Here is a 15,378-nt window from a genome sequence, read left to right as displayed (position 1 = left end):
TACACAGTAAAAAAAAAATTTATATGATACCAAGCATTTTAGTTATAAATGTATTCAAAATGGCATTCAATATTCAGTTACCTGTTCCATTTCCTCCTTTTTGATACCTAGGATGCTTCCCATTAATCGTAACACTTCATGACGCTGATTTTTTGGTGTGTGGAAGTGTCCAGTGAAGAGGTTTCTCATTAGAACTCTATGAAAACGGAAGCAGAAACAGCTCAGGCTAACTCACCAGTTGTCTCAATATCTAGTGTATCCAAACAATCAACACTAAACATACAAATATTTAATCATATTTAAATAACAGTTATAAAAAACACTAAAATATTTTAACGTAGCTTTAAAAATTTTTTGACAAGTCTAATTAAGAATATTGCAAACAACCCAAAATGTGTACCTTTAAAAACATCACTTACTAGTCACCAACTTTCTTCAACCAAATAATCAACTGAGATGGTACCTCATTAGTAATTCTCAGTGCCTGTCTGGGTTGATGTCTTAAGGAGACACTTCAGATTTTTCCCTCCGTATCCTAAATGGTGACGATAGTTCTTGTGCTTAACGGTTATGCTTATATTTCCTCATTCATTAAAAATTTGCTCAGAATATCTAAATCTTTAAAATGTTAAAGATATACTACATGTATACCTAGGTTTCACACCTAATGCATTTGAGCAAGATATATCCACTTAAGGGCAGTAAAGAGAACAAAAAAGAATGGTAAGAATAAACTTTATATTTTCTAAGTACTTTATATTGTGGTGATGTTTTAACTCTTGCCTATGGTTTTAAGAAAAAGAATTTGAGCTGGGAAAGTCTATTTAAAAACCAAGAGAAAACAAGTTACTGACCCCTCATTAAAACTAACTGCAGCTCATCATTATATAAGAAAAAGAAAGGGATTTTTAAAACCTTAATCACATATATTTACATGGAGAAATTGTTTTTACCATAAAAGTGAGCCCCACAAAGTACATAAAAGTAAAAGGCAGAGCATACTTGTCCACTTTTCCTTCTGTGCTATTTACTAAATTCATCAATTTCTTTTGTACATCATCCAGCATTTCTTGTCGGAGCTCATCTGTTTTAAAATATGTGAATAAAGAGTCATTAACTGATTAAAATAGTCTGTATGAACATATCATGAGATTTATGACATCTTTAGTGAGAATTCTGAATGTATGTACTTATTCTAATTAGGAATACTCAATTGCATCCACCTCTTCTTTGGTTCGGGGAATTAGGTTCTCTGGTATAGAAATTACCTAGAAGCCCGAGTATGCGTTAATTCACATTGCTTACCCCCAATAAAATAATCAATTCTTTAATAGAACATTTAAAAACCAAAGGTTTTCTCATTCTCTTCAGAAACTTAACAACAAAGAAGAGATTTTTCACCACTGCTCCTTTGCATGAAACATCTCCAGAGCCACTCTTTAATGGGAAAATACCGGAAAGGACAATTTTAGATTTTCCTTTTTCCATTTTCCCGGCTGGAATCTTTTTTGGTGAGCTAAGAAGAGGAAGAGCAGCTAACGCAACCAAGACCATGGCTCAGAAGGCAGCTGATAGGGCAAAGTATCCTGGGGTAAATAAGCTGCAAGAAACAATTCAGATAACTGGTTCTCACACTAGGCAAGATACTATAGCTTATGACTGATTTAGAAAGATGTTTAGATTATTTTATTTTTAAATTCTTATTTATTTTAAAAGGAAGCAAAATCTGTAAAGTCTTGGCAGAATACTAGGAATGTGAACAGTACTAAAATCAAAGTCTAGAATTACAACAGGAGAGACCCTGTTCATAATCAACCATGCCATGGGACCATGGATTCCTAGACTAAGGAACTCTCAGCAAACCCATGGAGTTTACACCCGTTTCCTCAGAAATGGATAGTCTGAGCCGAAGGAGATGCTTATTAACATCAAGCTAGATTACAAATTTCATTCTGAAAGAAATTAGGAGAATGCTTTGCAGTACAGCTCAACTTTTCAAATCAAGAAACACTCACATCCCAACATGAGACAACTCTGACCTCTTTCCACAAACCTACTCTTTGAGTTACGCAGCATTTTCCTAGTGGTAGTGGGATACAAGTTTCCTTATCCAGTATGCGACTTGCAAATACTTTCTCCCACTCTGTGAGTTGTCATTTCACTTTCTTGATGGTATCCTTTGAAGCACAAAAGTTTTTAATTTTAATGAAGTCCAATTTAGTTTTTCTTTTGTTGCTTGCCCCTTTAGTGTCATATCTAAGAAGCCACTGCTTAACTCAACATCACAAAGATTTACTCCTATGTTTTCTTCTAAGAGTTTCACAGTTTTAACTCTAAAATGTAGGTCTATGACCCACTTTGAGTTACTTTTTGTGCATGGTATGAGGTAAGGGTCCAACTTCGTTCGTGTACATGTGGATATCCAGTTGCTCTGGTACCATGTGTTGAAAAAACTATTCCTTTGGAATCCTTGTTGAAAATCAATTGACCAGAAATGTATGATTTATTTCTGAGCTCTCAATTCCCACTGCAAGACCTCTGCAAACGTTTTTCCTTTTGCCTGGAAAGCTCTTTTCCTTCGGCACTGCCTATTAACTCCTCTTTACCATTCACATGTCAGTTCCCAAGTCCCTTCCTCAAAGAAGTTTTCTCTGAACCTTACAGATTAGGCCAGGTTCATCTGCTTTATGTTTTCATTCTGTCTGTACAGTACTAAAATTCTGATTTACAGTACTAAATGTATATACAAAATGTTCAGTTTAACTGTTTGCAATGGTTTGTAGTTTTTCCACATTGCAAAAATCTAAACTGCAAAATGTAGTAGGCTAACTTTTACCAAAACAGAGGTGGTTGTCATAACCATATTACAAAAGCAAGGTTTGTGTTTGGAAAATCTACTACAAACATTTCCTTTCCTGTCTTTCCAGGGAGGAATTTAAGCTTGGACATTAAGAGAGAGACAGACAGACACAGAAAGACAGACAGAGACAGAGAGAACAAGACTATTACTAAAGTCTGAGTCAGTAAAAGACATTTTAGATTCTTAATGGGCACATACATACTACGAACCATGGTGCCACGTGGGCCTTTTCTAGTACTACCTTCTAAATTAAGTAGAACTCTTAATTATTCAGAGGAAGAACAGCAAGTAAGTTAATCTCTTGTTGATGTTCTGAATTAACCACCCCACTCATGAACTAAAGTAAGAGCTAGAGTAAAGATGGGCACAGTCTTCTCTTTCATCCTTCTCCACTTCTCTTCAAGGCTATACAAAGGTAGCAGAAGAAGAGGTCAAACTTAATCTATCCCCAACCTTCCGTTTCTCTGAGACTTCCCTTCTCCTAACTACTTTCTTCTAAAATTAATGATTTTTATATTGATTACATGTCAAAATGATAATATTCCAGATATGCTGAGTTATATAAAATATATTACTAAAATTAATCTCCCTGTATCTTTTTACTTTTTAAACATGGCTACTAAATTTATTTTTAATTATAAATGTGGCTTCCATTGCATTTTTATAGGATAGCACTGCTTTGGAGTATAACCAGGATATAACCATTACACTGTACTGTCTCTTATTAAAAAAAGAAAAGGAAGATAAAACTGAATGATAGATATCTTCAGAGTAAAATTCACAGAGCTGATTCTGATAAAAATGATTTTAGTAAAATTAATTGGAAAAATTTAACTTTGCTCCATGAAAAACTGATCAGGAAACCCATCTTAATAAAGTTCAAGTAGAAAATATTTTCTCGATGAAAATTCTTTAATATGAGTATAACTTTTATTAAAATCTCTGTGTTCTGAAAGGTCTGACCAAAACATCCTTAAGGCCAAAATAATAGGGTAAAATTTCTTAAACTCATTATCAGAATACAAGTTAGTTCTGAGCTAATGAGAAAGAGAACTGATAATGTGCATATCCTTGCAGACATGTAGAGGGCTATTTCAAATATGAGTAGTTTAAATGGGTTCTGATATTTGAGTCTAGAAAACAACCTCAGAATTTGGGGGAAGGGACTGGAAGGATGGGTTAACTAGGAAAGATTTAGAAAAGAAAAGAAAGGCAAATACTGACTTCAAAGGTCCCTACAGATTTCTCTTTTTCCCCAGGCACACCTATACTCCTCCCACAAAAGATTCTCAATATTTCTCCATAAAAACTGCACACTAATTCAAACCACAATTTGAAATCAGAATTATATTTACATGGGCAGGCAAAACATAGTTATTCAGAAATGGGGTTTTAGCCAAATACAATATCCCTGTGAAATAACCTAAAAACATGCCAAAATAATTGTCTGGAAGTTAGGCGGGAAAGAAAGGGCAGTGGGGGTACACTTTAAAGTTGAGCAATAAAGCAACTGAGGTTGGTCTAGTTTAGGGGAAGAGTTACTCTGAATATCTGACATCCTAAAACCATATCAGAGCCTCGTCTCTGTAATACCTAGAGATGGTACCATGATCTTCATCACTTGATTTAAAATCAAAATTTAACATAAAATGTAAGTGACTACAACAAATTAGTACATCATAATTTTACATTTTATTTGTAATTAGTAACACTGCACTATTAATACTATCTTCAGAGAGCATCGTACAGTTAGGTCACACTCCTTACAAAGTCATTGGCTATTTTATGACTAAGCTCCCTTGGACAAGATTCAAGTTTATTTAACAGTCACCTGACTGAGAAAAGAGAGATGGCTGGAGCAGGACTTGAGAGTCCGGAGACCTGCGTGTGAATTATGGTCTTGTCACAAGACCTGGATGTGAATCATGGTCCTGTCACCAGGGCTGGATTCTGATGCCTATTTTGTAAAATGAGCATGCTTACCTCAAAGGATTTTGAGAGAAATCTACTGAGTGATTAAATGTGACATTTTTAACCAGTAAAGTTCTATATAAAGCATTAGTATTCAGTCACCCGATTTTTTAAAATATCAGCTTTCAACCCAGCCCTAACCATTATCGATAATATGTATCACTTTGGTTAGCATTAACACTGATAACTTCTCCTCCATTTACCTTATTTGTCATCTTTACAAACTATGGCAAAGAAGTCAACGCAAGGAAAAAAGAATGTTAGAAATATGATTTTATTATAGATATGTCAGTAAATAAACTGGGTCTTGTGTCTTACTTGGACTGGCTACCTAAAAAATAAATTTAAATCTGATATATTAAATGTAATATAAGGAAATTTAGCCTCTTCAGTCAATTAAATATAATTAAAGCAAAGGCTAGAAGTTTGACGGTCTTTTTATTACAGAATTTCAACTTATACAAGATCACTTTCATTATAACACCAAACGATTTTTTTTTCTAGCTCTGCCAAGGAAGGCCTCAAAAAATTTACTGAACACTCAGATTTGTTTCTCTCCACGGAAATCTTTAGTAAAAGGCAAAAGATTTGTTTGATCTTGAGAGAAACCAGAGCATCCAAATGATATTTTTTAAAGGCACCTTGTATTTATTTACACTGGAAGTTAAGACATATTAGTGGGCTTCCCCGGTGGCACAGTGGTTAAGAATCTGCCTGCCAATGCAGGGGACATGGGTTCGAGCCCTGGTCTGGGAAGATCCCACATGCCGCGGAGCAACTAAGACCGTGCATGATAACTACTGAGTCTGCGCTCTAGAGCCCCACAAGCCGCAACTACTGAGCCCATGCACCATAACTACTGAAGCCCACATGCCTAGAGCCTGTGCTTGCAACAAGAGAAGCCACTGCAATGAGAAGCCTGCGCACTGCAATAAAGAGTAGCCCCACCTCGCCGCAACTAGAGAAAGCCTGCATGCAGCAACAAAGACCCAACGCAGCCAAAATAAATAAACAAACAAAAAAAGACATATTAGCAACTGCTTTGTCTTTTAACTCATTTCCTTTCAACCATTTCAACGGAATTTTAAGGTCTAGAGTATATGGTGAATGCTTTCTTGTTCCATAATTATAATTATTAATTGCAGAGTAAAAAGTAATTTTTGAAACTCCACTTCCTAGCAATGAACTCACAGAAAAGAATTTTATTAATACAGTATAACCTCATTAACTTGAATTTCAATAGATTAGAATCTGTGATTAAACTGAAATATCAATGTTGAAGTCTACTGGATTATTTGTACAGTTAAATTAGAGTTACTATGTGCATTTGAAAGAGATTTGTAAATATGTCAATATTTTTAATGTAACCAGATCAAATTTATTTTTCCTCTCCACCCTCCTCCCTCAATCCTTTAATACATTAGAATTCAGATAATTTGTACTGCATTTTTCCATATCAAAACAAATTTTCGTAAAGACTGAATATTATGAATCAAGTTTTTTTTAAAAAATTTTTTAACATCTTTATTGGAGTATAATTGCTTTACAATGGTGCGTTAGTTTCTGGTTTGTAACAAAGTGAATCAGTTTTACATATATACATGTCCCCATATCTCTTCCCTCCTGTGTCTCCCTCCCTCCCACCCTCCCTATCCCACCCCTCTAGGTGGTCACAAAGCACCGAGCTGATCTCCTTCTGCTATGCAGCTGCTTCCCACTAGCTATCTATTTCACACTTGGTAGTGTATATATGTCCATGCCACTCTTTCACTTTGTCCCAGCTTACCCTTCCCCCTCCCTGTATCCTCAAGTCCGTTCTCTAGTAGGTCTGTGTCTTTATTCCTGTCTTATGCCTAGGTTCTTCATGACCTTTTTTTTTTTTTTTTTTAGATTCCATATATATGTGCTAGCATACGGTATTTATTTTACTCTTTCTGACTGACTTCACTCTGTGTATGACAGACTCTAGGTCCATCCACCTCACTACAAATAACTCAATTTTGTTTCTTTTTATGGCTGAGTGATATTCCATTGTATATATGTGTCACATCTTCTTTATCCATTCAACTTAGGTTGCTTCCATGTCCTGGCTGTTGTAAACAGAGCTGCAATGAACATTTTGGTACATGACTCTTTTTGAATTATGGTTTTCTCAGAGTATATGCCCAGTAGTGGGATTGCTGGGTCGTACGGTAGTTCTACGTTTAGTTTTTTTAAGGAACCTCCATACTGTTCTCCATAGTGGCTGTATCAATTTATATTCCCACCAACAGTGCAAGAGGGTTCCCTTTTCTCCACACCCTCTCCAGCATTTATTGTTTGTAGATTTTTTGATGATGGCCATTCTGACCGGTGATTTGCATTTCTCTAATGATCAGTGATGTTGAGCATCCTTTCATGTGTTTGTTGGCAATCTGTATATCTTCTTTGGAGAAATGTCTATTTAGGTCTTCTGCCCATTTTTGGATTGGGTTGTTTTTTTGATATTGAGCTACATGAGCTGCTTGTAAATTTTGGAGATTAATCCTTTGTCGGTTGCTTATGAGTCAAGTTATATATTTAATTTTTAAAGGTTCACACAGACCTGCCATATCTCAAAAGAAAGGGCCACAATTGGGTCAGTAAAGTCATTATAATAATTTTGCCACTTACTGAATATCATCATCACTATATACTTATACTGTTACTTATTAATGACGAAGACTTTCTAGGCTACAGACTAAACCTCAACCCATTTCTGAAAGCTCACTGTTACAAATTAGCACAAACTAAATCTGATACAAAGAAATGTTTTGTTCAGACCACACAGGGTTTTTTGAAAAAAATTACACGTCACATTAAAAAACTGGAACATTTCACATAAGTCTACATTTTTGGTGTCTCTTGAAAGACCTGAAGATCTGGCAACCCTGGACCCACATTCCTACACAACAACAGTTCAGTGAAGCTGAGAATTTGTTGCCCCCTATAAGAGGCTCTCCAATTCACCACAGTCTCTACTTAGTCCTAAATGCTCCTTTATAATTTGGGCCCCAGTTTACAATTTCTGTTTGTGATCCATACTTATAGTTTCATTTCTTCACACAGCAGCTCACTCTCACCTCTGCCTTCTCGGCACTCCACACCAATACAGTGCACACACACACACGTACACGTTATTAGTCCACCAGATCTTCAGCCAGTTTCCAAATTATGACACACAGTTTCATACGAATTCCTCCCTCTATCCAGAATGTTCTTCCCGAACTCTTTGCCTGCTTCACTGTACGTATTCACCATTCAAGTGCGGGCAAGTATACCCTTCACTAGCCTTTCCTACCCTTCTACACCACCATCAAGAAGTAGAATGGATTGCTTCTTCCTTTTGAAATAGCTTGCTGCATGTATGTGACTACATGTAGTCTTCCCCTATTTCTGCTTGACTATAAACCTCCTGAAGGTGGAACTCTTGTCCCGTATCTTTGGTACTTATTTTACTGCTTGGTACACAGCACAAAACAATGAATCTGTGATAAATGAAAGAATGCCTGACTTTTCTCTGGGAAGGGAGACTATCTGAGAATAGAACACAGGTCAAAAAAGAATAAATGATTTATGTTATGAATTACTCATATTATTCATATGAGGAAAAATACACAAAACATACAAAGTCAAAAAATTCTCACATCTACATAATTTGCTTTTCCCTTTATATCTAGAAGAATTAATAAAATATACATTTAAAAGTACAACCATTAAGTTGAAAAGGGCTTAATTATTTACCTAATTGATATAGCTTTTTTCTTAACTAAAATGTTGACATTTTCTAGTATACCCAGATGTTTATATCATCACAAATAATTTTTTAACTATTTATGGCAATTCAGAAAACTGCATCTGGTATTTCTTATATGTTTCCTCTAAAATCACCACTTCTGCCAAAAACATCTATAAAGAAATCCCTCAAAAGGTTTGGGTAACAAAGCGTCTGGGAATGTATCTGGCCTATGTTCAACAGGACATTATATGTTTTCTTGTATAAATCGTGTCCTGGAAAACGGAATGTCTTTATTTAAAATAAAAACTCTACCATCCAACACCATAAAGGCGGTTCCATGAAAAACATTTTAAACTTCTTTTATATGTGTAGTTTTAAAATACATTTTTATGCTTCATATTACAGTTGGTTTACTGGGGCTTATTTTATACATTCTTCTAGATTTTCTTTAAAAAAACACTGTAAAGAAATTTTCCATTCTGAACTCATAGAAGACTTTTTTTTAAAAGCAGTCACCAAACCTTCTTAAAATAAGAAAAAATCAGTGATGGGGCCCTTTCAGATATGGCTATAAACTGGCACACAGACCAAAAGACTTCCCCAGTGGTAGAATCTAAACTTGTATTGCTTATGAAAATTTATTTTTCTTGGTGTACCATAAAATTTACCACCCTTTTGAATAATCATTATCAAAACAGTAACTCTCTTGTGCTTGCTATTTCAATTTTATCCAATCGTTTCCACTTAAGCAGGAATTTATCTCAAGGATGATGGTAGAGAATAATAAGCGAAAGAAGGAAAATGTTAAATTTGGCCATGAATATAGGAAGATAACATGTCTTTTCATGGTTCAGGTTTCCACAGGTAGTATATTTTCCCACGAACGACAATTCCATAGAAATTCTGAACTCTGATCAACTCAGAATAGTTAATGAAAGACACTGTCCTATCTGCTTCATAGAGGACTAATGTCTTAAGTTTGAACAAAATCAATAAAATATAGGATGGCATGTGAAATAAGTCTTTGGAACTACACTGAAAAAGAAGACTTTCAGGTAAAATGTTGAAAGAATAACTTCTAAAAGGAAGGGAAGGAGTAATTCTTCTACCAGCCAACATTATCTATTAAAATATAGCACCTATAGGATCTTTTTTTTTTTTAATTTTTGTCTTTGTTGGGTCTTTGTGGCTGCTCGCCGGCTTTCTCTAGTTGGCAGTGCGCAGGCTTCTCACTGTAGTGGCTTCTCTTGTTGCAGAGCATGGGCTCTAGGCGTGTGGGCTTCACTAGTTGTGGCATGCAGGCTCAGCAGTTGTGGCACACGGGCTTAGTTGCTCCGCGGCATGTGGGATCTTCCTGGTCCAGGGCTCGAACCCACGTCCCCTGTATTGGCAGGCAGATTCTTATCCACCGCGCCACCAGGGAAGCTGGTAGCACCTACAGGATCTTAGGGTTTCTTTTCATTGTTACCTTCCCTTGGTGTGTGGGTCGGCGGGGTGAGGGGGAGAAGACAAAGAACTACTTACATTTGGGGAGTAAAATCCTATTACTAGTTTAGAGCTCTGTCTGCTCAAGTTTCTTTCCCCCATGGAATGTCCCTAACCCTTCATGGGATTCTTGGAGAACTAAATATGCACTGTCTGACCAGAGTTGAGCACCACTGTCTTAAACTATGAACCTATGGTGTGTCTATGCCATGTGTTACTTCGTTAACTAAGCTCCTTGAAAAAAAAGGGATCCTATCTAGTATCTCACACAGCATCTAACATGAAGCCAAGTAGCTGGTTCTCATTAAATATTTAATGCCTGATTAAGGCATCTTCATACTTTTCATACAAAGTCTGTAAATACTTGGAACTCAAAACCACAATTGCCCATACACGGCACTGACAGTTATGGACTCTAAGAATGATTGAAATCATTGACAATTTACTATTTTAATACTGGTGTTATAAGCAATAGCTCCCTTTTCCTATGTTTGACCAGACTGAATCATCTCATCTCTGGTGGCAATTACATAATCAAGCATTTCAAATAAAATACCACTTTTTAAAATGAGTTTCCTAATATTGTTTAAATGTTGAAACTGCATATCAACTAATCATCGACAGTCTACAGATGCTTAGAAATAAAACAATACTTTGCCTCTACGATTCAAGTCTCTATGTACTTTCTAGCAACAAAAGCCAATCTGTCTTTTTCAAAATTGTTTCTCCTGGCAAATATTTTTGCTGTCTGGCCAAGTTTTGCATTTAAAATAAAGTACAGTATTACAACATCAATCAACATTTAAAGTACTTAATGATCTATGAAAGAAAATATACAGTGATTCTTTTGAAACAACCAAGCCAATCAAAGTTTTATTTATATTATCAAATCAAGAGTGCAGCTTTGATAAAATAAAATCACATTTGTGTTTAGAGATCTAAAAGCAATATTAAGCACTTAGGTAATAAAAGAAAACAGACTGTTAAGAAGAGCTTAAATGGCAAGAATGACTTAAAGACATAACAGAACTGCCTGTCCTTTTACCCCCACTTCCTGTCTGTGCAACACTGGCCTCTCGCCTGCCCTTTCAAATACCAGTTGTATAAGCATAATTAGAGCTTTTTCTGTGGCTAATATTAACTTTACAAAATGAGTCCAAAGTTCCTATGTATTTACAATGAATTATTACTGGTAACTTTTTACATGAATAGGGGCCTAGGCCACCTAAGCCTTGCCATTTACAATCAAAATCTAAAAATATTCTACTACTGAGGATTTAAATGGGTGCCTAAACAACTTACTAAGTAGTGCAGGGACTCTGATAACATTTAGCAACTACAGTAAGTCAAAGAATTTTTTATCTTACCATCATCTACTGGGAATGACACAGGTAGTTGTCTAAAAAGGTATGTGAACTTAAATATTACAGTAGCATGACATATATAGCAACCTTGTCACAGACCAAGGAGTTGCTTCAGAATACTGCCTTTTTACCTTCATTAGTCTAGCCCTTCCCTAGGATATCAATTCCTTGGCTAAAACCTTGGGTGCTCAGTACTTCTCCTCCAGGTTGCCCGTATGTCTTCCAGATAATGTTGTAGTTACATTGGCTTTCAACCTAACTAGACTGTTTTCCCAGCAAACACTGCCTGCGGGTAAGGGTAACCGTTTCAATATTTAGGGCACAGCACAGTGGATACTATCCTATCTTCAAAGGAGATATACAGAACAGAATACAAGTCAGATTATAAACAACTGTTTTCCTGACAAGAAGAAATACAGTAACATGGAAAGATTATGAACTTTGGTCAAGGATAAAAGATCAGTTTAAATCTCAGTTTCTTTAACTTATAAAATGGAACTAATACTACTTACTTTAGAGTTTCCTGTGAAGAGTAAATAAAATATGAGAAGACTAAATAATACAGTATATGTTATATAAAATGCCCATGATACTCAATATATAATTGTTTCCTTATTGTCCATTTCCAGCCCCTCTATTACATTTAGAGTTCTAAGGCTGGCCGAATCTTACAAAGCAAACAGAGGACTTTTAGTTGGGCACGAATTTGCCGCAGAATCAAGTTTTCTTGAGGACGATACCTCACGTGATCTTATTATTATTTTTTATTCCTAACAATCTCTCATCTCCTGTCTCCTGCTGGTTTTAGGCCAACTTCCTCAGCTTGTCCTTTGGTATCCACACTTCAGTGATTTGTCTACTTGCCTCTGTAATGTCCAAGTCACTGTTTTATTGTCTGACGGTATTTGTGCTGTACCATCTCCTACTTTTTCCTATTTCTAACTCTATTTCATGTTAGGGGGTACTTCTTAATTACTTCATTACATGCCTTGGTACTACTGTGCCTAACCCAGACACCTAAAGTTGACACATTTCTAGGTTCCCATCACCTTTCCAATAACCTTTAATCATTATCTACTAAATGTAGCCCTAGAATAGCTTCAACTTCCTGGAGACTGTTACATCAGAGATTAAATGAGAGCATGCCATCTTTGTCAGCAGTTACGAGTTAACAGAGCACTATGAACCACCTGATTATCTGAGGCCCAACTGATAATCCTAAACACAGGACTCACCCTCGGGAATTGACAGGGCCTATGAGATATTTACAAGCATCAAAAAATACATGCCTGCATGTAAAGCACCGTCTATAATCATAAACAGCTAGTTATAGCCAGACATTCATTCCACAAAAAGTTACTCTTTTACTTGAGAACACTGCCTTCTCTAGCATATCAGACAGCTTTAGGCAGGATGACCACGGACTAAACAGGGAAAAGTTATACCATGACAAGTCGAGTCAGTCGAATCAATCCCTTTGATGGTCAACAGGGTGACAGCACAACAGGACTGCCTCAATATTCCGGAAAACTAACTGGACAGCCAGGGCCAACTTATGACTTTGGTTTCACTAGGACCAGATTGAAATCAAAGCAAACTGGTCATGGGAGATGGAAATGGAAGTCACAAACTAATGGCAGTTGGTCTCACTCGACTGTACTAATGCATGGGGGGAAACTACATCTGATTCAATACTAGCGTTGTAGGGGAAAAAGGAAAAGGAAAAGAACCTACTTTGTTTTTTAAGTTCTTCAATTTGTTCTTCCTTTAAATCTAACTGTTCTGTAAGTCTTGATGCTGAATCCAACGCAACATTTGCTTCATCCAAACGCTCCTGAGGAAGAAAAGTTCATTAAAAAGCAGCATGCAAAAACTATTTCACAAACTATAGGGCTGGAAGACATCTTAAAGTCAATCAACCCCGTTCAGCTAAAGAAGCTGTATTTCTGTGACCTTGGGCAAGTTCATTTGATACTAATAAGTATCAAAGATAGAACCCACACTTCACAACACAATAATGTCTCTTTCAGAGAAACTAAATAAAAAAGAGAATGCTATTTAAAGACAACATGGTGACAAAAGTTTAAAAAATGACAATAATAAAAACTACAAAAAAAATACAAAAAGTCAAGAAATATAGCAACAAATTTTTTTTGTTTTTTGCTGTGTTGGGTCTTCGTTGCTTCGCACGGGCCTTCTCAAGTTGAGGCAAGGGGGGACTACTCTTCGTTGAGGTGCGTGGGCTTCTCATTGCGGTGGCTTTTCTTGTTGTGGAGCTCGGGCTCTAGGTGCACAGGCTTAAGTAGTTGTGGCACGCGGGCTCTGTAGTTTGCGGCTTGTGGGCTCTAGAGCACAGGTTCAGTAGTCGTGGTGCATGGGCTTAGTTGCTCCGTGGCATGTGGGATGTTCCCGGACCAGGACTCGAACCCACGTCCCCTGCACTGGCAGGCGGATTCTTAACCACTGCACCACCAGGGAAGTCCCAACAAATGTTCTTTTTTAATTTTGGCAAGTCTCATGGGTATAAAGTGATGTTTCATTATTATTTTATTACTTTAATTTTTATTTCTCTAACTATAATACACACTAGTGAATTTGAGTAATCTTTCATGTTAATAGGACAGCTGGATCTGCTCTTGTGCAAAAATCTTTGCGTATCTGGCCCGTTTTTCCATCGAGCTGTTTTTCTCTCAGCAGTTTGTAGGAGCACCTTTTAGAGTAGACGTGAGCCCTTTGTCGCCAGCGCTACAAGTACAGCCCAACGTGTCCTGCTGGCTCCTGGGCTTCAGTCTAGGTGAGGCCCCTCCCTGCCCGGAACTGCACACTTGGTTTTCTAGATTTTCTTGGAAGGTATTTTTCTTTTTTCACATTTATATCTATAAAATAGTGTTTCTCAGTAGGAGTTGTTTCAACATTCCTGGCCTCTGGCCACTAAATGCCAGAAGACCCACCCACAGTCACTGTAACAGCCAAAAATACCCCCCAGATTTCCAGCACCACTCCCAGTTGAGAATCCTTGCTGTGATACAGTTGGAATTTACTTTTGTATATAGTGTAAGATAGGGGTCCAATTGCATTTTCTTCCATACAGACAGCCGGTTGTATCTACTGTTTGTTAGATAACCTACCCTTTTCCCCACTGAACTGAAAGTAGTTTAGGGTTTAGTTTTAAATTTAATTCTCAAATATAACCTGGGCTCCATTTCTGGATTCTCCTTCTGTTCCACTAATCTAGTCAATACGGTATTGATTTATGGCTCTATTTTGACATTTAGTAGGCAAGTCCCTCCCCATCATTATTCTTTCACACAATTTTCTTGGCTATTCTAGAGGATTCACCCACGTAAATGTCAGGTCACGTTTCATCATCTTGAATCAGAGTGTGACAGCTTTTTTGATGTACCATCTTGGATAGGCTAGTCCCCAGTTATCCAGTCAAAACTTAAGGTAGGTATTGCTGTGAAGGTATTTTGCAAATGTAATCAAAGCTCAAAGCAGCTGAATTTAAGGAAGGCACATTATCCTGGATAATCAGGGCGGACCTAATTGAACCAGCTGAAATGCCTTGAAATCAGGACTGAGGTTTCTCCATAAAGAAGAAATTCTATCTGTGGACAGCAACTTCAGCCCATGCCCACAGAGTCCATCCTGCTTGTGATTTTTTTTCCTAACCACCTGTGAACAACAGCTTTGGCCCACGCCTATGAGTTCCAGCCTGCCCATGATGTGATCCTCCCATTTTGACTGCCAAACCTACCCAACTTGCTTACCCAGGCCCCACAGTGTTGCCAATTCCTTGTAACAAACCTCACAGGTATCCATATATGGTATATACATCAATGTATATGTGTATGTATATGTATGTGTTCATACGTGTACACACATACACATCCTACTGGTTCTGCTTCTCAGGTTGAACCTTAACTGATACAAAGAGAGAC

At 36.9% G+C, this 15,378-nt stretch overlaps 1 protein-coding gene and 1 non-coding gene across 3 annotated transcripts in view; both read right to left on the bottom strand.

Annotated features, from left to right (window-relative positions):
• TRIP11 (thyroid hormone receptor interactor 11) overlaps positions 1–15,378 on the bottom strand; it is a 62,741-nt gene that overhangs the window by 4,163 nt on the left and 43,200 nt on the right. For both annotated transcript variants that reach the window (XM_065871832.1, XM_065871833.1), the window contains exons 16-18: positions 13,172–13,271; positions 1,003–1,084; positions 82–196 (exon numbers count right to left, since the gene is read on the bottom strand). In XM_065871832.1, the coding sequence (XP_065727904.1) occupies positions 82–196; positions 1,003–1,084; positions 13,172–13,271 (297 nt within the window). The remainder of the gene's footprint in view (positions 1–81; positions 197–1,002; positions 1,085–13,171; positions 13,272–15,378) is intronic.
• LOC136119655 (U5 spliceosomal RNA) lies at positions 5,334–5,448 on the bottom strand. Its single transcript, XR_010655625.1, has one exon. It is a non-coding gene; the product is annotated as a U5 spliceosomal RNA (small nuclear RNA).

This window comes from Phocoena phocoena, chromosome 2 (assembly GCF_963924675.1).
Source record: "Phocoena phocoena chromosome 2, mPhoPho1.1, whole genome shotgun sequence".
Classification (NCBI taxonomy): domain Eukaryota; kingdom Metazoa; phylum Chordata; class Mammalia; order Artiodactyla; family Phocoenidae; genus Phocoena; species Phocoena phocoena.
This window is presented reverse-complemented; position numbering and strand designations above follow the sequence as displayed.